Here is a 25,504-nt window from a genome sequence, read left to right on the forward strand (position 1 = left end):
TTATTAGATCTCGGCCACAGAATACTAATACTGATCTCCTCAGACCAATTATAGTAAAAAACGTCCGTAATCAATAATTTAAATACTGCATTTATGAATATATGCATGTGGATATGGACACTATGTGGATAGTCTAAGCAATGTCACAGTAAATATGCAAGCAGTAGTTTGACTTCATACTAGAGGTCGAAACGCGAGCTATACCTCAATTTCAATTTCAACTTACTAGTTAAATAGATTTTATTAATTAGAAATAAGACTAACTCACTAACATACTAAACTTAAAACAGATACACTAACAATATACTAACATAGAAAAAAAAAATTAAAACTGTTAGTCTTATTAATTGAAAAACTTGTTTAATGTAATAATGTAAGGAATAATAAAGGCTTTGAAATTGAGAAAAACATAAGGGATTAAAGGGCTAACATAATCTACGGAACCCTGTACGGAAAATGTTTTCGATGTGTGAGTTTACCGCGTCCCCCTCAAAAAATTACAGACTTAACACCATTAAGTATTTTCTGTGTCCATACACTACACACAACTATAAATTTGACTCGCAATACACACACGCGTAATTTTTACACACACTAACAAACACATTGTGCACAGTAAAAATATATACAAGCAGTATACTCGGCCGTATTTTTGAAATAAATACTTACAGCGCGCGGTACGTAAACATGTGATAGGGCTGCCTGCCTCCAGCATTTTAATTACATTTGCCAACTTTGTATTTCCATTTAGTTTTGTGATTGTAAATATACTTTTTTTATATAAACAAATAAAATATTTTGTAAATTGTATTAAAATAGGATGTGACCAATAAAATTTGTGATTTAAATAAGGCTGATACTAATCAATGACCTTGAAGGATAGGTCGTATTCATATGTTTATTTTGGTGATGCCATCTAGGTATTACCTCTACACTACGTGACGGGACGGTACGGTGGTCAGGGCTCCAGAGTGAGAAACCTCCTCACAATACGCGCCGTCTCAAGAATCACTGCCTTTTGTATCCGACTCTTGATCCAACAGTTAAGCGAAAGCTTCTTAAGGTGTTGGTCGAAGCTTTTCGCTATAAGACCACTGACTGAAACAACTATCGGAACAATAATAGTTGACTCAACATTCCACATGGAGGTGATCTCGTGAGCAAGGTCCTTTTAAGTATTTTGATACTTTTTCCTTTTCGGCTTTAACCAGATTATCGTCATGTGGAACTGTAATATCAACAATTATTGCACGACGCACTGACCGATCGATTAGCACTATATCAGGTCTATTGGCTACAATATACCTGTCAGTGATAATCGTTCGGTCCCAGTAGAGCAATGCACTGCTATTTTCAAGAACTGACGCTGGGTCGTACCTATAGTAAGGCATCTCAAAATCGATAAGGCCATATTGAAGAGCATGCTGTTGGTGGATTATCTTGGCTACTTGATTATGTCTGTGCGAGTATTCGCCGTTATAGTAGTTTCTCGTCTTTATAACTTCGTCCATAATTGCACAGACAAAACCGTCGGTTTAGTATATTGTTAGTGTATCTGTTTTAAGTTTAGTATGTTAGTGAGTTAGTCTTATTTCTAATTAATAAAATCTATTTAACTAGTAAGTTGAAATTGAAATTGAGGTATAGCTCGCATTTCGACCTCTAGTATGAAGTCAAACTACTGCTTGCATATTTACTGTGACATTGCTTAGACTATCCACAGATTAAATACATAGAATATTCGATTACTGATCGATGTTTGGCTGTTTCGTCAAAAGAATCGATTATTTTTATAAATTGTTTTTATTAAAAATTTGATAAAATTAAGGTTCAAATACTTTGAAATGAAACGTTACTCCATCTTTTACTAAACTACAAGTTTTTGACCGTTTTTTATGCCATTTAACTACACAAACCGGCATTTTTAGGGAGCTCCTTACACGACGAAAACGATTACAACAATGAAACATCGATTCTGTAGCAACAGTTTTTATAAACGCATTAGATCATAGATTTTTGATCTTTGCCAGAGGGGTAACGGTTAGCGGACCACGTCCAGTTATTAATGGTCTAAGTATAATCTAACAAACTATAGTCTCTGTCTATATGTTGTCATTCAGTTTTTATTTCGTTATACTCTATGGTTTCTAGATTGACATTTAATGTCAAAACATTCAACAAGTTATCGCCCGCAATCCGCTGGTATTTCAGTGCAGTTCAGTTCTGTTCTGTTGACACTTGGTCTTGATTGCTGATTAAAATTGTCGTGGTCCGACTGACGTATTCGTACTCGTACTCGTAGATCGTAGTCGTGAAGTGTCGAATGTGAACGCGTAGCGTGTAAATCGAACTAAAGTTTAACAAGTGAATCGTAATAATATTCGCATATTTTCGATTGTTATTGTGCATTTTAATAAAAACAAACAAACTCTATTAAAACCAAGTGTTTTTGTGAAAGTTAAGTGAACATTATAGCACATTACAGAGTTTAATTGCTAAAAGACTGCAAGATAACAAGTTTTTGTGTCGATTTGAGTGGTTTCAAATTGACTGACGTCACTAGAAACGACCAATCAGTAGGCGCCGAAGATTATGTAGTAAATGCGTGTTTGTTTATAATTTTATAAACAACTGTTGGTGGAATCAGATGTTGAATGGGGACCACGTGAGCTGCAATTATGCTTTTAAAATGTACCGCAGATGGAAGAAGGATCAAAGTCAACGGGGCACCGATCAACCAAGGCAATGTGGCGAGAGGTATGAATACTTTTTATAATGTTATTTATTTCACTCTACACCCGACAACCAGACGCCTTATAAGACATGCCCTTGACTCTGTTCGCAAAACTAAAAATACTTATTATGTTCCTGCCTCATATCGTTTGTCGTTACAGTATTAAATACACCGTTTTAAATAATATGGCAATCAAAGCAAAGCAAAGGTTTTATATAAAGACAATTAGCCTACTTAATTTTTATTCGTTAATAATAATACTTATACAAACAATTAACAGAATAATTATCGCTAAATTAATCTTAATTATCTTAACCTAATCCTTAATCGATGTTTGTGTAAATGGGCCCTTCCTTGTCAATGTCAAAATAAGGTGTCACAGACGAAATACTATTTTTTTAAAATTAGAACAGCAAATAGCAGTCTTGCTCTGTCTACTGCGACTGAAATGGTCTAAGTAAATAATTAATAATATTCTAAAACATTTATTTTTAAATACTTGTTTTTTTATTGTTATAAATGATGATAAATTTTAGTTTTTGTTTAACTTAAATCCCCTTTTTTATGCGTTTAAAATGGCAGAAGAAACTCAAATAGTAAAAAGGAAATTCTCTAACGCCAACCACACACGATCAAGTTCACAATGCAAGTAAGAGCACCTTTCTATGATAGTCATATGTCTGGGCGCTTTTAAGAATGTGGCAGTAAAAAATATCGAAATATGATTATGGGTATGTCGATATTTGTTTCACTACCCAAACCCTTATGCGTCCTGCAGATTTAGCGGTAAACTGGATCGTCATTGTCTGGCATAGTCCAAGCAGTGTAAAGCCGGAGGATTAATTCCAGTCAGTAAATGACTAATGCAACTGTCACTGAAATGTTAGTTTTCTTGTAAAATGACATGTCATGTAAAATGACAGTTGCACTTGTCATTTTACTGACTGGAATTAATAATCGAACTATAGGTACGAATCGTAATTGTAGATGTTGGACTAACCGATGCTGTTGTGTATTAAAACAAATAATTTACAAATTAAACTAACAAACGTTCATGTACAAGTTATTATCAGAACCTAATTACGCAAAACGATTGTTTACTAACCGTACATACCTACCTACTGTTAGCTATTTATTTCCAGATAAGTAGATATTACTTTTCGAAAGGCGTGGTTGCTAGTTACTAAAACGCAGTTATTTTACATAAGTAGCTACAAAGAGGCTATAAACACTTTAGTAGATGTTTCTCCCATCTTTACTTGCCCAATCGGTCCTGACGTCCCTTTGAGGGATCCAAATTCCTTGGTGAGACATTTCGATCTCTCTGTGTTTCTAACTCTCGGGTTCGACACGGGCAGAGCTTCTGTCCCAATAAGCTAGCAAATACACAATCTGTAGGCATAGTACGCGACCCACAGCATATTCCGTGAGGGCAAAATTACATAAGATCGTCCAATAACGCCGAACAGGTAATAATAATCCGTCCGTCCACTGGTAAACATTGGCCTTTGCGAGAGCCCGCCACCACACACGATCCTCCGCCTTCCTCATCCAGCCCCTTCCCATTACCTTTCTAATGTCGTTAGAGCATGTAGCTAGATTGGTCCTTCACTGCGTTTGCGTGTACGTGATCTCCACTCCAGGACAGGTCTGCCCCAGCAGCCATCTGTTCTGCGACAAATATGGCCCGCCTACTGCCACTTCAGTTTACTAATCCTTTGGGCTACTCGATTAATTTCGTACTCCTTCGGATTTCGTCCTTCAGAAACACTCCTGACATAGCCTCTCCATAGCTCGCTGAGCGACTTTGAATATGTGGATAAGGCCAACCGTCAGTGTCCACGTTTCCGCTCCTTACGTCATGACACTCATTGAAGTCTTCAGACTTTGGGGTATTGACGATTTGATGACCCGACGCAATTTCCCAAATGCTGCCCAACCAATCTAAACTCTTCTGCCAACCTCCTTGTCGAAGTTATTCCTACCAAGTTGTATAATTTGACGAAGAAACTGTTGTATTCCTGTACAACTTTGATGCTGACATTATCGATAATTATATCATCGTGATGAGGTTGAAAATGGTCGAATCTTCGGCAGAGGCGATTGGTAATCACCCTCGAAAACAGCTTGTAGATGTGGCTCAGAAGTGAGATGGGTCTGTAATTTATCAGTAACCTTTTGTCTCCTTTTTTTAAAAAGAGTAGGTACAGTAACACTCCTGTTCTTATGATATCGCTCTCTATATCTGGCTCTGTTGCCGTTAGTCGATTATGTACATTTTCTCTTCACGAGAGTTGTGTCATGGGCATGTTAGGCCTAGAGAAAAAAAATTTGGTACCTCCAAGGAAAAAAAACTGAAAGTCTGTCTGTCAAGATCACATCAAAATCTATCTTTTGATATATATTTATCTAGGGAAATTAAAATCGCTAAGGTCCGATTGCGGCTAAAAAGATTTGCGTATCTTCGGTATCATGGAATAGATACAGTATGTCTTATGATAGGAATTTTTAACTAAATATAAAACCCATGGTGTATGTACTCGTAGGTACCTAGTACTTCAAGCTTTAGTATTTGAATTAATGGAACGCAATTTCACTTACAAGGCCGAAAGCCGAACACATTTTCAAATTAAGCAAATTGCCGCTATTTCCGTCGGGCAGCTTTGGTCGTCTAAATAAATCGCACGCTGTCCTCTGGGAAATCGGAGCTCGCCTTGAGGACCGTGGAGGTTATGTGGGGAGACCTTTCCGCAACTTTAGAAAGTAATATAATGTCGTGAGGACTTTATCCACTTGAAAACCAATAACTAGAGAACAAATCGACCAACTCTGGTTCCAGTGGTTTTATTATTGCGAAGTTCGGTCGACATGAGACTTCTCAACCAGTTGACCTACTTTTAAAAATGGGACAAGTGTGAGTTGAATTGTAATGTAACTTCGTACGCACAATATTGAGTGATTTAATGAGTGAGTGTTTTACCATGAACTTCTCGTCGATTTTCTCATAATCTATAAATAGAAAATAAATTTCTGCATTTAAGTTCAGTAATTTGAGATAAAAGTGGGGATGATCAATTATTGTCTATTTTCTTGAGTAACTTTGAAAGTACCTACTTATTTGTTTTAAAGTTATAGATATACCTACCTACTTTAGATCTAAACACAATACAAATTATATTCTATTTGTCTCATCTTTGATTTGTCACAAATGCAATTTGCAAAAAAACTTCTTTAATTTTTCAATTTTGCTTCTCTAAAGTAAACCCCCGCTCCCTCCTCCCCCCCCCACGTTCACGCGTAACTCACAGCGAGTAGATATTTGTACCAAATTACAACTTAAACGGTCTACACATTCTGAGATTATTGACTATGACGGCGTAGGTACAAACAGACATAATATGTGTGATCCTACAAATGTTCCGTTTTTCAATCGAACGTACAGAACCCTACAAACCTGTCAACTGTACCATTCCTATTAAATGAAAAATATAATCTATCTATGAAACTATGTTCAAGGTGCATAAATGATTGGCGGGTACAAGAAAGTTGTTCGGTTATACCGTAGCGTGCGACAGGGCCGGACCACGTAGCATGAGTATCTAGCTATAGCTAGGGCCTCTTATGAGGGCCCAAGCCTGCTCAGTACTTCTTGAGCTTAATAGTTAGTATTATTGAGTTGTAGTATAAAAAAATTAAGTTTACTAACAAACGCCAGGGAATATTTTAGTGTAGATTTTGTACTTGGTTGAGCTCTAACGAGAACTATTCATTACTTTTATATTCTAGAAAGAAACATTAACAAAATTGTAACTAACTAACTTCATAGTGAATAACAATACAAATGAAATACTTCCACTTACAGTTTTTTTTTTTTTTATTGCGAAAGAATACAATATGGAACTTAAGCTAACTTATCCTAATAACTATACAAATCATGCCCACGTGGAATGGTGGCAAGAATACTGGCTGCATTTCCGCGCTGGATAGCCAGGCTGATCCTTTGCGCAAAAAATGAGCCAGCCCTTCTGTCACCAGTCGAGGCAACTAGCCGCGGTGAAATTATTCGATAAAATTTTTTGGCACTGCGACTCCATGGCCCAAGGGTCTCCACAGTTCAAACTCTAGAGATGAATACAACTTGGATCGAGATTTTCTAAGGCGGAAACTCGCTGGTGTAGTTGAAAGTTACTACTACTTATAGAGATGACGTTTTTCATGAGTTTTTGAGGTCTCACCTGTGCGTGAAGGTCGCATGTACACAACATTTTTAATAAAAAATTGCGTGTATATGCGATATTTGTATGATAGCAATCTATGTTTGCTATATATCTATTAATAAGTATCTATGTTGTAATATATGCAGTGTCTGTGATTATGATAGCAATAGCTTCGTTGCAAGAACTAATCAGTGAAGGAATTCGTATTTTTGGCTTCTAGAATAGTATTAGACAGTGATTGATAAGGAACTAGAAACAAAGTCGACTTACAAGTCATTCCAGAAGCTAGTTAATCAAAGGCCCATTCGATAGTGCTCGTAAATGCTTGCTTGGCGCGCGCTTGAATTCGCCACTGTCGTGCATGCGAAATTATGTACTAACATTGTAAGTGATGGTTATAATTACAGTGCAATCTGCTGGTTCCGTCAACTGGTTGTAAAAAACTAAGTATACACAACAAGAGACCAACGACCGACGGATTATTTATTCAATGCGAACACAATAGCTTGTAACAGCACTTACTACACGCGGTCTACGATTTATTTATTTTCCTTCGCAGCGTGCATTGACACCTGCGTTATCAATATTAAAAAATAATAACCTACTAAGTTAGTTGTTTATCTGTTACGTGGGCCACGTGCGTAGGTCGACAAGTGCTTATGTGAATTTTTAATTTATTGATAAGTTAACGTATGTTTGCAATTTCACCTGATATGATATAGATTTACTTAAATGACGGTGCAGATATATAAACGCGTGTTTTTTTACAAGTAATTTAACCCCTCTGACTATTTTAACTACCAATTTAATCTAATCTCATCATCAGCTGCCACTTCAAACTGAAGTTTTTCAGACGGAGAAAACTTTTCCGATCACTTATATTTTCCAGCTGGCTGTAATTACTCTTGGTCCACTCCTTAATATAGTCCGACCGTTTACGTCGATGTCGCCCTAGTGTCCTTTTACCGACTATCTTGCCTTCTAGGATGAACCTGGAAAACTCGTAGAGGGGTCCTTACCGACTATCTTGCCTTCTAGGATGAACCTGGGAAACTCGTAGAGGGGTCCTTACCGACTATCTTGCCTTTTAGGATCAACCTAGGAAACTCGTAGAGGGGTCCTAACCGACTATCTTGTCTTCTAGGATCAACCTAGGAAACTCGTAGAGGGGTCCTCTTTGCAAATGTCCGAAAAATGCAACCTTCCACCTCATTAGAGTTGTCATCAGCTCGCGCTTGCAAGCTCTCTCCAACACTTGAGCATTGGAGACAAAATATTTCATTAGATATTGATATGTAATCTACGAGTGTAATAAAATAAAATCGTGTTAGTTACACTATTTATATTTCAAGAACGGATTAACCGATTTGGCTTATATATATATATATATCTTCTACTATATAAAAATAAGTCGGGTTTTCCTTCTTGACGCTATAACTCCAGAACGCACGAACCGATTTCGACGGTTTTGCATTCGTTGGAAAGGTCTCGGGCTCCGTGAGGTTTATAGCAAAGAAAATTAAGGGTAGGATAGGAGTAGGGTAGGGGTAGGGTACGGATAGGGTAGGGATAGGGTAGGGTGGGGCTAGGGTAGGGGTAGTTGAAAGTTTACATCGACTTTCACGCGGACGAAGTCGCAGGCGTCCGCTAGTATATATATATATATTTGGTGTTGGGGGGGGAGCTTAACCAGGAGACGGACATATAGGATACTTAGAGGTAGGGGTAGGAAAGAACTGCACATAAGTCAAAGCGAAGCTTGACTGGGTCCGCTAGTCGATATAAAATACTATATCTACATCAAATCCGTACTGCAAATTCTTACTGAAAAATTCTAGGAGGAAAAAAGCTATGTATTCTACAGCCCGACCCGGGTCTTGGTGATCCAAAAAGACATCGGCTAACCATTGGACCTACGAGGCAGTTAAACGCTATACAGGTTGCTCGGGATATTTCCCTTAAATAACTTCAAGGTGTTAAAAAAATAAAGCTTTTTATGTTTTCTTACAAAGTAATTCATAATTCATAATTCCGACTATCCATGTAACACACGCCTTAATCTATCCTTGCATTTAAAATACGTCAAACTTGGCTTCATAATAATTATAAGGATGCGTAGGACACATTTTAAGATCTATTTACAAAATAAATATTATTTACCCCGAAAATATTAATTTTAGAACACATGTTCCTTAAACATTTTTAATTAATTTTAGGTAAAGAAGTTAGAAGAACCCCAGAGTTATGGAAAAAGTATTAATTTTAGAACACATACATGTTTCTTGAACATTTTTAATTTTAGGTAAAGAATATAACCCCAGAGTTATGGGAAATACTCCTGAGCACTCTGTATATACTATCAAATAAATATAAGTACGCCCCGGTCCACATCAGTAATCGTAAACCAACAAACAGATTAATTATATCCGATAGCCGCATTTAAAATATATTAAAGGCTGTTTGTTTGTACAGGCCGGGCTTATATATCGGTCAATATTATTGGTTTTTAGATCAAAGGAGCCCCAGATTGGTCGGTTCCGGCACTGGCTGGAAAGCGTCTACAGACGAGCCGACTTGTCGGCTGCGGTTTTAAATTGGCCGTGGATTGGCACGTCTTAAATACGCTACATATTATAGCTTACTTCGTAACGAACAATTCAATTAATGCGTCCGATCCGATATGCACAATTTTATACAAAAAGCGTTACGTTTTTGCGCAAAGTCCTCTGTGCATCTTTCACTTTGACATCATGAATCACTTGAGGAGTGAACTCAAGTCGTGCACAGAACGGACATACATAAAAATGCACACTTTTTTCTGATTGAGTATTTGTCACTAGATTACGTCCTTGAATAAAAATTACATGTGATATGACCCAACGTGAATAACGCTTAGAAGGCTGTTACTATATCAGAAAATAACTCTGTCAATTCTGAGCGGTATAATCTGTTTCACCGTGACCGGACTCAACTTTCGCAAGCTTTCGGTTAACGCGTAGAAAAGCTCTGCGAAAATCTCAGACCAATTATAGAAGGACCTGTATCGCACTCATGGTCATGAACAAAATCGTCTGTCATTTTCTGAAGAAAACGAGCTTAGATTTGGTATATATCTTGTGCTAAACTAGAAGTTTTTGCCCGTTTTTTTACACAATTCAATTACACAAAAAGGTATTTTTACGGAGCTCGTTAACCGACGAACACGATTACAACTATTAAACATCGATACAATAGAGACAGTTTCTATAATCGCATTAGATCGTTGATCATATACTTTGACAGAAAGTAACGTTTAGCGAGGCAGGTCCTATACAATAATTGGTCTGAGGCGAAAGTAGAGTCCGAGTACGAGCAACGTCAAATGAAGCGTCTCTCGAGTCGTTTCCTGTGACACTCAGACTTGTGGGTCTGAGATGAGTGCATTCAAAATTCAAAATTCATTTGTTTCAATTAGGCTTAGTTTACAAGCACTTTTGAAAGGTCAAGATTATGTCATAATTTAATTTAATCTTATGGTGGTGATAATAGTCGAAAACTTAAAATTAAAGTTACGAGGGTTCCAAACGCGCCTTGGTCCGAGAAGAGCCCTATAGTTTACACATCGCTCTCTTTCGACTCATTGCAACATAAGAGCAGTTTTTTTTGTAAATATTGCTCTCTTTAGTTACGATTGGACGAGAATATGAATACACGCTTATCTCGTTATTTTGAGATGCGTATTACTGCCGCTTGGGCCGCCTGGGCATAGAGTGACACTGGTACCTATCTGAGTACCTGAAGAGATTTGTGTGCTGAGTGTAATCAGTTCTGACTCCTGGCTGTGACAATTTGCTACTATGTATGTGAATTCACAACACATTAAAAATGAGGGTATAAATCACCAGTCATTTCACACCTAATAATTAGTATAATTAACTTGTTCTTAATTTAATGTAAATAAATTTGATTCATGAGCTTATAACAATTAACTATATAAATAAACCATACATAATTTAAAATAAATAAGTTATGAAATGACATGCGTTTTCTACCTTTATTTCTAAATTCGTTGTTGGTAAAAGTACTCATCAAGAAAGGCTGTATACGAGGTGTTCGCATCCAATATATTAGACTGAGAGCCTGTGTGGTTAGACGTCAGATTTTATAAAAGCTGAAAGTTTATCAGCCCCTCCTCCAATCATAGATGAGTATTAAGTAGGACATGTAGGACCGTGGTGACTTTGAGGAAGTTAGAAGATTTGTTATATTATAAAATGACGAAGATCTGGCAATCACATGCTTCTTAGTCCAATAGATAGTTGACATTGACTTGAAGCCGAACCTTGCTAATGCGTAAGATAAACAAACCGTAAAACATACTTATTTGTGCTATTAAATCTATTAGTAGCGCAAGTCATAAACGCTTATTATTACAGCCACAAATTCTGCATACTCGAAATTCTCTTTGATTTGGTTTAGACCAACTTTTTGTGAAAGCATCACTCAGAACAGGCATGCATACTAGTACCTACCTTCAAGTCAAACGCGCTTTCTGACTTCGCGCTGTCCGGTGGACTTACAAGACAGATGTCCTGATTGAGGTTTTCTGAATTGGTCCAGAGCTACTGGTCAAGTGGCTGGTAGTTACCAAACTACAGGCAAAGACGTAACGCCAAGTTCCGGTACGATGCCGTGTAGAAACCGAAAGGAGTGTGGATTTCATCCAACCCTAACAAGTTCCCGCTTCTATCTTAGATTCCATCATCACTTATCATCAGGTGAGATTGTAGTCAAGGGCTATCTTGTAAACAAAAAATTGAAGTCTACTGCAGAGGTCAAGCTCTCTCCTGTAGAGAGAAATGTAGAGCTTAGACCTGCTGCATCTAAATAGTCCCGAATAAAGGTATAGTGATAATGTTTGCCTGTAACAATAGCTGCGTGCCCTCGAAGAGACAGCGACCTAACACTACAAACTTATTACAGCTCGTACGGAATACCTTGACACCTGGCTCGAATGACGTTCGTACTTTGTATGGATGTGTTTGGTAGCCAAGTGTCGAGTTAATGCGCACGGGTATAGGTACATAGGATGGAAAAAACAATAAATTCAGACAACGAATAACTAGTTGCTACTATATTTTTTTACGTTTCGCAGACAAAAAAGTACCTATAGGAAGCTAGAGAATAGAATCAATAATAACTTGGAAAAATTGATTTTAGCAACCGAGGATTATTAATTAAACCTTGATAAATTTCAAAATGGCGGCCAACTAGATGATGATATTGATTATGAGATTACAATTCTAGCTATTTTCCAGCCTACCAGTAATAATATTTCGCAATACCAATAAACAATCACTTCGTCTTAGTCTTCAGGCGAAGAAAGTTTCTGTTATCCCTTTGTCTGGGTCTGTTTAAAATAATGAATATCATTACTTTTTAAATAAGTACTTTCAGTAGTGTTAATAATTTTAAAGGTTTTTGTATGACTGAATGAGAAATCAGGAGAACCTTAAAAAATCCAGTCACCGACATAGCTACTCGTAGTAAGTCGCGAAGTCGCAAAGCTGAAGTGGAAATGGGCGGTGCATATACTTCAAAAAGCCGATGAATTGATCTTGAGACAGAGAATCTCAAGGCGCTGGAATGGCGATCGCCACTGTCCAGTGGCGGGTCGCCATTTCAGCCCATTACCACCTACTGGGCTACAGGGATGCCATGTCCAGCAGTGGACGTCCATCGGCTGACAATTTCGGTGATAACTTTTCGGCTTACTGCTGAGCTCGAGTCTCAGTCTCAGAATGAGAAGGGTTAGGCCAATAGTCCACAACGTTGCTCCAATGCGGATTGGGGGATACATACGCGGAGAATTGAGAAAATCCTCTGGTATGCAGGTTTCCTCACAACGCTTTCGCTCACCGTTTGAGACACGTGATATTTAATTTCTTAAAATGCACACAACTAAAAAGTTGGAGCTGCCACTGAAGATATCCACTGGGCTATCACGACGGCACAACGCTGTTGTGAAAAACAGAAATGTGAGTCACACCCAACTTTTAGTAGTACGGTACGCTGGCAGTGTTTTCTATACTTAAAGAGTTACAGGGCACTTGTAGTGTGTTGTTATTAAGATTTGTGTGGGTTCAACCAACAGCCCAGTCATATGACCGGCGCATGCGCGGCAGTAAACAGGCCGCAGCGCCTGACCCGTGTATCTGCGCTGATAACACCACTATCGCGCCGCCACTGGGTCGCGCGCGCCCCACCAGCCTAAACATGCTAAAAGTTTTCATAACTGGCATTCTAGTTCTTCATTGTCAGCCTATTTTGACGGCCAGGCCCTCTTATGGAGCATAGACTCACCACGTTGCTGCGGTGCGAATTGTCGGGCTTGGGGATTGTTATTTTTATTTTATGTCTTTTCGTCCAAAATTCCTCAGTGCTTGAAGACGAAAGTCTTCGATCAGTGCGTGTTGTCAGTGATGACATACGTATCCGAGATCTGGTCGCTGACTATGGGCCTTATTAGAAGGCTCAAAGTCACTCAGCGGGCGATGGAGCGAGCTATGCTTGGGGTTTCTCTGCGGGATCGAATCAGGAATGAGGAGATCCGCAGACGAACCAAAGTCACTGACATAGCTCAGCGCGTCGCGAAGCTGAAGTGGCAATGAGCGGGCCACATAGTTCAAAGAGCCGATGGACGTTGGGGTCCCAAGGTGCTGGAATGGCGACCCCGCACCGGAAGCGCAGTGTTGGGCGACCTCCCACTAGGTGGACCGAGGATATCAAGCGGGTTGCAGGGAGCCGCTGGATACTGGCGGCTCGAGATCGTTGTGCTTGGAGGTCCATGCAAGAGGCCTATGTCCAGCAGTGGACGTCTATCGGCTGATAAAAGGTAAGGTAAGGTAGCCCTGGTCCTGTCGTGCTGTATGGATCAGAATTCAGAAAATATATCTCTCTATATGTTTATGAGCTGCTGGCCTATTCAGTATTTTAGTCTTTACTATCAATCTATTAAAATAAACATTAAATCGATTGAGAAATGTCATCTACCTATATGATATCCACCAGTAAGCAGCGGATGACATTTGTTACATAGAATCTCATTTTCGATGTCAACTAGCATACGTCAGAGATAGTGAATTAGCCTGCTGGTAACAAGAGCTACTAATCGACACCCTCCATTCATGGGTTCCAAATTGACCGTTATCTTATCAGTTAACATTACGGTTCTGCGGCTTCTCTTGGTAATTAGATAACGCCTCCGTATACGCGAGTGTTGTAATGTAACCTATCTAATGGATTAGTTTATATGGCTGTTTGCTTTTATATCGATAACGTACGCACTTGTAACGCACGGTAAATATTGTATGTTCTAGGTATCCACTATCATATTATCTATGAATTAAAAATATAATATATTAGCAGTTTTTAACTGATGGGAGGCTTCGGTTGAGGCTAGTTACCGCCCTAACGGCAAAGATATAACGTCAAGCGATTTAGCGTTCCATTACGATGTTGTGTAGAAACCGAAAGGGGTGTGGTTTTTCATCCACCTCCTAACAAGTTCGCCCGCTTCCATCTAATATTGCATCATCACTTACCATCCGGTGAGATTGTTGTAAAGAATTAAAAAAAAAAAGAAACCCTGTGGATTCACTCGCATAGTACCGTTCCCGTGGAAATTCGAGGACAAAATGTAGCATATGGGTTGTTAGCATATTATAATGATTGATTCATATAATGATTACATAAGTGTAGGGCCCATACGGTGAACGGAGCAGTCGCTCCAGGCGCCAGCCAAATCGTAGAGGGCGCCTAAATGGTAAAGAATTTTAGTCACTCCAGATACTGTTGGTGACTCCAGAATATGGTCAAGATCTTCACATTCCATACTTATTTTGCACTCACAATTGGTATAGGTATATATTATTAGGAGCGAACAGGAGAGGCGCCATAATTGGATCTCGCTCCATTCTAAAATTTACTTCGGGCCGGCGCTGCATAAGTGTGCGTGTGTGTTTGTTTGTGTGTGTGCCTATTTTTATTATGTCATTAATAGAGCAAGAGCTTGTGATCAGACCTTCGCTATTTTATGGAAACTGTTAAATGTTTGAAGCCTATAAAGCCTTTAAGAACGGGAACCAGTCACAAAAATACTTCAGCTTTGAGTGCCTCTCCTAGTAGAGAAGGTTAGTGGTGAGCTTCGTAGCTAATCACCATTTCTTTCGGCTCACTGTTGGGCACGTGTCTCGTACCAGAATGAGAGGGGTTAGGCTAGTCCACGCTGGCCAATGCGGATTGGCAGACTACACTTACGTTGAGAATTAAGAAAATTTCTCAAGTAAGCAGGTTTCCTCATCAAGTTTTTCCTTCACCGTTAGAGACACGTGATATTTAATTTCTTAAAATGCACTGGAAACTTGGAGGATGCCCTAGACCGGATTCAAACCTATCACAGTTCGAGATTCGTATAATAATCTTTTTTTTCGTTAGGCAAACTTGAAATTATAAGAATAAAAATACTAACTTATATTATTCTGATATTGTGTATCACAATTGCATTTAATGTTTTATAGAGGAGTTAGAAAATGCAACAGATAATAATCGGCCTTGACTAAGAGGCCGCTGACGCAGGCTGCGATAGGTATAGAAAATACCCAGAGCCACGGCTTTACACGCGACGAGCGGTGCGGCAAGCGGGGGCGGCCTAATAATCTATCGAATAATACAAATCTATTCTATACTAATATTATAAAGAGGTAAAGTTTGTAAGTTTGTCACATTTTTAAAATGGGGTAATCTTCGGAACTACTGGTCCGATTTTAAAAATTCTTTCACCAGTAGAAGGCTACATTATCGGGGAGTGCTATAGGCTATATTTTATATTGGTATCATATATATTAGCCGAGTTATCACAGTTTTTGTCATACAGGTCGGACTGAAAATCCTCTTAAACAGACTTATTCGCATGCGCTGCCTTAACTATTGTGTAAAATTGAAATTAATGTATGGAGACTTTATGTATCTTTAAAAGTTCTACAAAAAAGTCCGCGACACCATATATCTATCATCTATATATTAGCAGATATAGTGCCTTTTGTGTTTTAAAAATTATTAATTTTATATACTTAGGTTTACGTCATTATTTATACAACTAAACTTTAATCCTTATTAAAATAAATTATTTAATAATCACAAGGATATTATGGAGATAAGATTTGCCCTTTACAGTATGTTAATTACTTAAATAGTTTCGGAGATAATACAAAATTTCTAAAAGACGCAGAAATTCCGCTATATGACGCCCGGCGCTTTCATTTACGTAGTTCCCGTTCTCGTGTGAATATGGGGATCAAACATAGCCTATGACACTCGCAAATAATGTAGCTTTCTATTGGTAAAACAATCTTTCAAATCGGTCCAGTAGATCCAGAGATTACCTCCTACAACCACACGAACTTTACCTCTTTATATTATTAGCATAGAAGTCTCTATTTCTCTTGGTCATACCACCTCTCTCGAAGGACTGGACCGATTTTGCTAAGGGTAGGAGTAAGATAGAGAAGTTACAGGGTAGGGTAGGGTACGGGTAGGGAAGCGTAGGGGTAGTGTAGGGGTAGGGTAGGTTTAGGGCCGGGCTTAGGGTAATGGTAGGGTAGGGGTAGAGGTAGGGTAGTGGTAGGGTAGGGGTAGGGTAGGGTAGGGTAAGGGTAGGGTATGGGTAGTAGTAAAGTTGACATCGAAATTTACGCGGACGAAGTCGCGGGCGTCCGCTAGTACATAATATATCGAACTTCAGCGACTCCGCCTGCAAGAATTTTTGTTTTTTCTTTAATTATTTGTCCATGAGGCTTAACATGCTTTTTTCAGTTTTAAAACTGACTCGAACCGAAGTCAATATGTGATAGCCTTCCTATTTTTATACAACACTTATAACTCTAGACCTGCTGGACCGATTTTCATGGTTTTTGATTTGTTGGATTTGTTTCCGCCAAGAACAGTATAGATTACATCTTAAAAACCTTTGACACCTATATTTATGTATCTAAGTTAAAAACAATAAAAACTTAAAGAATAAATAGTTATGAACGATGAATAATTTTCCATAAATGTTACTTTGTTGAACCTGTCAAACAATTATCAAATTTTATTAATGAAGATAATACTTAAATAGGCTAAACTTATTATAAAAATAAAATATAAGGAAATATCAATACAACTACAACTACAAAATTAAAATAAATTAAAATTAAAACTAATACCTAAAAATATTTATCAAAATTTGCCGCCCTTGGTAGGGTGCCCATCACGCAGGCAGCATTCCCGCGTTGAATTGCGATTGAAATTCTTTGTCAAACAATTGTTGTCCATCCTGTCAAATACTATAATGATTGACATTTATAAGTGCGTTCAGAAATACTGACAAATAATTAACATTTTCGCGTGCGTTCATGATTTTATTTTGTGTAAATTAAAGTTTCTATTTCGAAAACTACTATATGTGAAGTTTGCACAAAATCGGTTGTCATTTATCACATTTTTTGTAACAAATGAATTCAGAAGTAGGGTAGGGGTAGTGGTAGCGTATGGGTAGGGTGGGTGCAGAGTAGGGGTATGGTAGGGTACGGGTAGGGTAGGGGTAAGGTAGGAGTGGGGTAGCGATAGGGTAGGGGTAGGAGTAGGGTAGTGTAAGGTAGGGGTAGGAAAGAAGTGCAAATAAATAAATAAATAAGTCAAAGCGAAGCTTGACCGGGTCCGCTAGTAAGTAAATAAGTAAAGCTGAGTCTTTCGAAAAACGCCTTCTCTGACAAGAATGCCGTAACACTGAAAGTTACTATGATTCACTGGTTTTGCCACAGCCGTGGCCTCGTAGTATCTACCAATTGCCAATGTTATAGTTGAGTAACTAAAGTATGTTTATAGTTTTTTTGATAGTTATTAGTTTTTACTAGTCGGCACTTCTGTTACAGGCGTTGTAAAAAAACCAAATTACATGTAATAAGTGAGGAATTACAACCATTACAAGGTCGTTTAGTGTAATAATAATCATATCAAAAATGGTTTAATGAACTTGAAGTTCTTATGTATTTAATACTATTTATACTTGACTACCCCCTACTACATAACTAACAAATCTAAATAATATACACCTAACAAATTAGCCCGCTACTCTCAAAAATCTTTATAACTACACAAAAATTACAATTAGGTAAATTAAACACTCGTTAGTTAGAGAAGTTGTATCTAAAAAAACGAAATTGCGTTAAAATCAAAATTGAAGAAAAATATAAAAGAAAGAAAACTTCGATTTTACAAAAACAGTTCCAAAGTTCGGTCCTCGATGGGTATTCAATATCGATATTGAGATCAAATAACGTTTTAAAAGTAAAAAGAAACAAGTTGCTAACGACGTAACTTTTGTGAAGTTCATAAAACATTGTAGCGAGAGTCAAAATCTGAGACGAAATATGTTATTGAAATTCAAAAAGTACGATTTTTGTATAAACCTCCTCATTTATAATTTCTGTATAAAAAATACAACCGACTTCAAAATTATGATAATGTTTTTATTAAACTAAAAAGCGAAAAATAACATCGTATGTGCTACCTTCTCAGTTTGCTTAGGTACCAAGGTAGTGTTGTGTTAATTAAAGATGTTTCTGAAAGAACTGTCTGAAAATCATAAATCTTTATGATTTAAACGGCTTGAATGAATACATCAGTAACTTGGTACCGCCTTCAAACTGATCGCACAGAGCAAACTGAAGCCTGTAATGAAATGAAATGTAAGCTTACAATATTTAAATATAGTTGTTCTTGAAACAAAATAAGCAATGTCTAACTTGTATCTCATAAAATCGTTGTAGAGTTGATTAGGCATAATAGAAATACTTAATTTCAAAGGAAGTTTAGAACTTGAGATGAAAATTAAAAAAATGGAATTTTCTTTACGTTAAAAAACGGGGGTGCTGTAAAATTGATGACTTTCTTAGTGAAAAATATTTATGAAATTTTGAAAGCTTCTCATATGATTTATAACACATAGATAATGTGTAGTCGCAGGGTTCGTAAGCCGATGTGCCCCTGAATAGGAGCCCTTGACGCATCGCTCGTGTCGCTACGCTACGATAAGAGCTTGTGTGCGTGTCAGCGAGAGTAATTAGCTTAACTCTTACGCTCACATACTCACAGAACAGGCTTACGTTTGGAGTGAAAAGATAGGTGATGCAGGTCTATAGGTTATTAGTCTATTCGATAGACCATGTCCTTCACAATGTTGTCTGGCATGAAACGTAGGCATGGAATCGAACGTGACATAATGTTTAGTATATCGGCCCAGATAACACGGTATCGAATCTACTCATACTCATGTCTATGATAATTGTATCGATGCCTACTAGTAGCTAATGTTTCTTTTAGCCATAGTGAATCATGGCTAGCAAATAGCTATTTAGACATGTTCTATCAATCATTGAGGAAGATATATTCTTTTGTCAGTCGATCCTCATGACTGAGGATTATCACATTTACCTAATATACTTAATTTTTTTTTAAAGGGTAGCAACCCCTAACCTGTTACTTCCATGACTTGAACGGCATTGTGAAAATTACAGGCGCTTGAGGTTTGATATAACAAAAAGTCTGTTAAGGTAAAAACCATTTAGATTCGACGGATAGAATTTGTATTTTTTTTATATTGTATAGACCTCATCATTGCTTTTCATCAGGCATGATTGTATCATGGAAATCAGTGATGAGGTCAAAGATGAAGCGCTTGCCTAGAAGGCGCCTATTCACTCTTGCCTTGAATGTGCTAACATTTTTTGTTTCGCAATTATATTTGTTTATTTTAACTTAACTATTATTGAAATGCTTGATCAATAATTTTCTATGTCTTAATTTTAGTTCACTTTATGGTGACATAAGATTAACTTAGATTAACTTAAAGTAAACCAACTAAAGTGGTTCAGACTTTCTGTACGAATGAAGTCGGTACTGTCCGAAAGTATACTCGTAAGTTATAAGTGCCAATTGAATCCAGCTTGCCCTATCAACACTTATCAATTATCAAGTTATCATATTCTTTTAGATTATATGATAAGAGAAGCTATTTAAAAGTTGGGATAACTCAAAATGGAGGAAATTCCTATTATGGAAATTGTATATGCGAACAATACGAGTAGTTAGGTGTCATCTATATACAGGGTGTCCCGTAAATAGTACGACATATTCTACAGGTTGATTAAATAACTTTCGTAGTTTACAACGCGATTATATGAAATTAAGACAATTAGCCAATTTTGTCCGTCTCAGTTTCTACGCGCTAGTGACATTTATCTTACCTTACCTTATCAGCCTTATCAGCCGATAGACGTAAACTGCTTGACATAGGCCTCTTGCATGGACCTTCACAACGGTATCGATCCGCCAGCATCCAGCGGCTCCCTGCAACCCTCTTGATATCATCGGTCCACCTAGTGGGGTGTCAGTGTCAGTCAGGTGAGATTATAGTCAAGGGCTAACTTGTAAAGAATAAAAAAAAAAAGGTGTTGACCAACACTGCGCTTTCCGGTGCAGGGTCGCCATTCCAGCACCTTGGGACCCCAACGCCCATCGGTTCTTCTAACTATGTGGCCTGCCCATTGCCACTCTAGCTTCGCGACTCGCTGAACTATGTCAGTGGCTTTGGTTCGTCTGCGGATCTCCTCATTTCTGATACAATCACGCAAAGAAACTCCAAACATAGCTCGCTCCATCGCCCGCTGAGTGACTTTGAGCCTTCTAATAAGGCCAGTGAGCAAGTCTCGTAGGTCATCACTAGCAACACGCACTGTTCGAAGACTTTCGTCTTCAAGCACTGAGGAATTTCGTACGAAAAGATGTCGCGATGACATATCTATTAGTATCAAATCTTTGAGCGTAGGTGTGAATAAGCCTCTGGTTTTTCGCTAGCGTCGGCCAAGGTTGACCCACGTGCGGTGTATATTTCGAGTGTTTTTTTAGTGAAAAGTAGCCGATTTTTTTGTTTTACTAACATATTTTGGTGGTGGTAAGTTCTAAATAGTAAGACAGGTAGGCATGGAGGTGGATCCGCCGCCTCGAAAGCCCCCAGACCCCGGCGGTTCAGAAACAGCACATGGTGCTAGCAGAAAACGTCCTGTCGAAGATGACAGGCCGTCAAATGATAGTGGGAAAAAAACATCCCCAGATCTAACCCAATCTTCCTTTCAGACTGTTTTTACCCACCCATCCTTTGCAGATGGCCCCAAAGAATACGACAATAATAACGACAAAGGCCCTTATATCATTCAAGTTTCCAGGGAAACCTTAGACCCATCTGCGGGTACTTCTATTCGTGCACTTAAATTTGGACAGTTCTTACATAAAAATAAGTTTACAGACATAGTTTGTGATGGAGTGAAAAATATCGGACGCAATAAGATAAGTGTGGAATTCAGTTCCGCACAGGCTGCAAACTTATTTTTGAACAGCCCAATTTTAAAACTGGCTAAATATCAAGCCACTATACCTACATATAATATTACTCGGATGGGTCTAGTCAGAGGTGTGCCCACAGAATGGCATATGGACGAATTTGTCGATTCACTGAAACTACCAAACGGATGTGGGGCAGTACTAAAGGCCCGTAGGTTAAACCGCAAGTCGTCCAATGAAGGAATTACTGAATGGATTCCGACGCAGTCGGTCGTAGTCACCTTTCGGGGCCAAATGCTCCCCTCTAAAATATTCTCTTTTTATTCCTCCCTTTCCGTTGAACCCTACAAATACCCCACCATCCAATGTCTTAACTGTTGCCGTTTTGGCCATATTCGCACTCAGTGCAGGTCTAAACCTAGATGTTATAGGTGTGCTCAAGCACATACCGGGGACTCTTGTGAGGTACTTAAAGATAAATCAACTTGCCTATACTGCTCAGGAAAGCACTTTGCATCTGACAAGAGCTGCCCTGAGTTCACTCGTCAGCAGGACATTAAAAGTGTGATGTCACAGTAGAGCATCTCCTATATAGAGGCTTCGTCACGCTTTCCCCCTGTCCGCAGATCATTTGCAGATATAGCCTTTTCACCCTGTCCTTCATCCTCCCCTTTTCGCCCTATGAACTCTCCACGTCCAGCTAATGTTACTCCCCGCAAATCATATAGAGAGACAATCCTCCGATCCCCTCGTCCTCGAGCCCCACTAGGCAAGGGATTCGATAAAAATGCCCATGAATCCATCACAAATAACCCAACATCATCCCTCCCCAATGGTTGTGCCCTTAGGCCCAACCCAAATGATAACCTCCCATCTCAAGGGAGAATGATGGAACTACTAACCGAATTCCTAGTTAGCATTATTGCTCCATGCAGTGAACTGCCTTTACCGCCCAACGTTGCCCAAAACTTAACTGAACTGTTTAACATACTTAAAAATGGCCCCAACAACAATACTGCAATGGAATAGCCAAAGTATTCGACCAAAGAAACATGAATTAACATCAATTATTAACCTGCATAAACCTGTCATTGTTGCCATCTCGGAGACATGGCTGAGGCCTGGTTCTCGCTTCCGGGTCCCGGGTTTCTTCTGTTTGCGGGATGACAGGAGTGACAGTCATGCAGGGAGTGCCATCTTCCTCCGGCACAACCTCCCTTATTCTTCTATCCCCCTTCCTCCCCACAGTGATCAGATTAATGCTGTTGCTGTGAGATCCCTTAATATTTCCTTCTTGTCTTTGTACATCCCTCACCCTAATGCTTCCTTGATCCCTGAGATCCAATCCATCCTATCATGCCTTCCCAGCCCAACTGTTGTTATGGGTGACTTCAATGCCCACCACACTATGTGGGGGTGTTTCAGCTGTGATGGTTTTGCTCCTTTACTGATAGACATCATTGAGGATGCCAACTTGTGTATCCTAAATGATGGCTCTCCGACTCGTAGGGCTTATCCATCTCAGAACCCGTCTGCAGTTGATCTGACTATTTCCTCTTCTTCTCTTGCATCCCAACTATCCTGGAGAGTTCTTCCTAGTACCTATGGTAGTGACCACTTCCCAATTATCATATCATTGAATACTAGATCTGTCCCTCCTCAAAACCCTACCCCACTGCTTAAATATAGACTGAGTAAAGCGAACTGGTCTGCTTATGCCCAGTCCGTTGACAATATGATGGACTCTCTTCCGGTTCTGGATCATGATAGTGATTTTTCGACTTACTACAATCAATTTATTAACTCTCTTCTGTCTTCAGCCGACTCTCACATACCTAAGAAAAAAACTTCTGCAAAAAATCAACTGCCTTCTCCTCCCTGGTGGGATGAAGAATGCACTGATTTATTTAATCAAAGAACAACTGCAGAAGAAGAATATACAGCTTGTATGTCTAATGGAAACTTTATTAAGTATCAACATATAGCTGCTAAGATTAAAAGAATAGTCCCCAAAAAGAAAAAGGTTAGTTGGTCCACATTCTGTGAATCACTTAGCCCTAGATCCCCCTCCTCAGTGGTTTGGAATAACATCAGAAGATTTCGCAGATCCTTAAATCACTCTGATCCCATCTCCAATAATCCAACTGAATGGCTTAGTGCTTTTGCTGATAAAATTGCTCCCCCTTATGTTCCAACTATGGAAGATTCCACATTTCCTGCAGTAATTTCAGTTACAGATAAAATGGATGCCCTCTTTTCCTTTGCAGAACTTCAAATAGCCCTTAGTGGTTTAAAAGATTCAGCCCCAGGTGAAGACGGTGTACCCTACTCTTTTTTGGTTAAATTAAATGATAAATCTAAACACTATTTTCTTAACATGATAAATTATTTTTTTGATAAGGGTTTTATTCCAGATGCCTGGAAAACCCAGTTAATTATTCCCATACTCAAATCTGGCAAAAATCCATCAGATCCTAATTCATATAGACCTATCGCACTGTCATCTACTTTAGTAAAAGTTATGGAGATCCTCCTCAAAAACAGATTGGAGTGGCTAATGGAGAGCAAAGGTATGCTGGCTCCTTCCCAGTTTGGCTTTAGGAAAGGTCTCAGTACTGCAGACAGTCTCAGCATACTCACTACAGACATTCGAACTGCCTTTGGAAGGGGAGAGTACCTAGTGGGTATATTTCTAGATATTGCTTCTGCATATGATAATGTAATTCTTCCGTCACTCAGGCAAAAATTGCTCCAGCTGAGTGTTCCTCCGAGGATGACTCATTTCATATGTAACCTGCTCTCTGGCAGGTCAGTGGTGTTGAAACACCAGTCCACCTTTCTTCCCCCCAGATTAGTCTGGAAGGGCCTCCCCCAAGGCTCTGTCCTCAGTCCCTTACTTTATAGCCTATATACTCAAGATCTAGAATTGTCTGTAAACAACTTTTGCAACATATTACAGTATGCTGATGATATTGTCCTTTACCATAGTTCTAGCTCTGTAGACGAACTACATCTACGTCTCAACTCTGCACTTTATTACCTAAGCCAATGGCTCTCCGATCATGGCCTTTCTCTAGCAGTGGACAAATGCCAAGCAGTAGTGTTTACGAGGAAGAGATCGATCCCTACTTTTAACTTTAGTTTGGAGGAACAACCTATTAACTTGATAGACAAAGCCAAATTTCTTGGTATTATACTTGATAGAAAACTAAACGGAATCGCACATTCACAATACATTTCTAGAAAATGTGAAAAAGGTATCAATGTGCTACGGGCTGTAGCAGGAGTATGGTGGGGAGCTCACGCTTACTCCTTAAAACTATTATACAATGCGCTAGTTCGTAGTCACATTGATTACTGTTCATTTATTTTAGACCCCCTAAATAAAACTACCTCAGAACTGCTGAACAGAATTCAATATAGGTCTCTTAGAATTGTCTTAGGGGCAATGAAGTCATCCCCAACAAATGCTCTACAGGTTGAATGTGTTGATCCTCCGCTGCATCTCAGGCGACAGTATCTATGTGATAGATTTATCAGTAAAACACTTCAGCTTTCTTCCCACCCTCTATGGTCTAAATTAACCCAGCTATCAGTAGTCCTTAGACCTAGTAATCCCTCTTCATGTCTCCTTAATAGTTTTGAAAAATTTACCAATCTTCCGCATCCCTTGTCGTCATTATCAATAAATCCTTTGTATTCTACGTCATATGAGGCCCTTGTTTACAATCCTCCTGTGATTACAGATCTGGGACTAACCAAAGACGCCCCTGATACCAACACAAAATTCCAAGAAATTGTTCATCAAAATTGGTCAAATTACTTGTTCATCTACACAGATGCTTCAAAACTCTCCCCTGAAAGTTGTGTTGGTGCAGCCTGCTGGGTTCCCAAATATAAAATAGTTTTGCAATTTAAATGTCCTCCAGAAACCTCGGTGTTCACAGGAGAGGCTGTTGCCTTGTTAGAGGCAATCCTGTTTGCCCGATTCCATAACATAAAACAAACTGTTATTTTTACTGACTCCCTTAGCTGCTTGTATTCCATTAGGGAAAACCCTTTTAGAAGTAAGTCAAAATTTCCTATTATACTACAGATTAGGGAAGCTCTGTTCTCATGTCATCTAATGGGTTTG

At 38.7% G+C, this 25,504-nt stretch overlaps 1 protein-coding gene across 3 annotated transcripts in view; it reads left to right on the forward strand.

The window, feature by feature from the left end:
* Positions 1–2,210: 2,210 nt before the first annotated feature.
* The window catches only part of LOC112049338 (nuclear factor of activated T-cells, cytoplasmic 4), a 137,080-nt gene continuing 113,786 nt past the window's right edge, over positions 2,211–25,504 (forward strand). For all 3 annotated transcript variants that reach the window (XM_052891202.1, XM_052891204.1, XM_052891206.1), the window contains exon 1: positions 2,211–2,757. In XM_052891202.1, coding sequence (XP_052747162.1) covers positions 2,679–2,757 — 79 coding nt within the window. In that variant the 5' untranslated portion in view covers positions 2,211–2,678. The remainder of the gene's footprint in view (positions 2,758–25,504) is intronic.

The sequence above is a fragment of the Bicyclus anynana genome, chromosome 3 (assembly GCF_947172395.1).
Source record: "Bicyclus anynana chromosome 3, ilBicAnyn1.1, whole genome shotgun sequence".
NCBI lineage: Eukaryota > Metazoa > Arthropoda > Insecta > Lepidoptera > Nymphalidae > Bicyclus > Bicyclus anynana.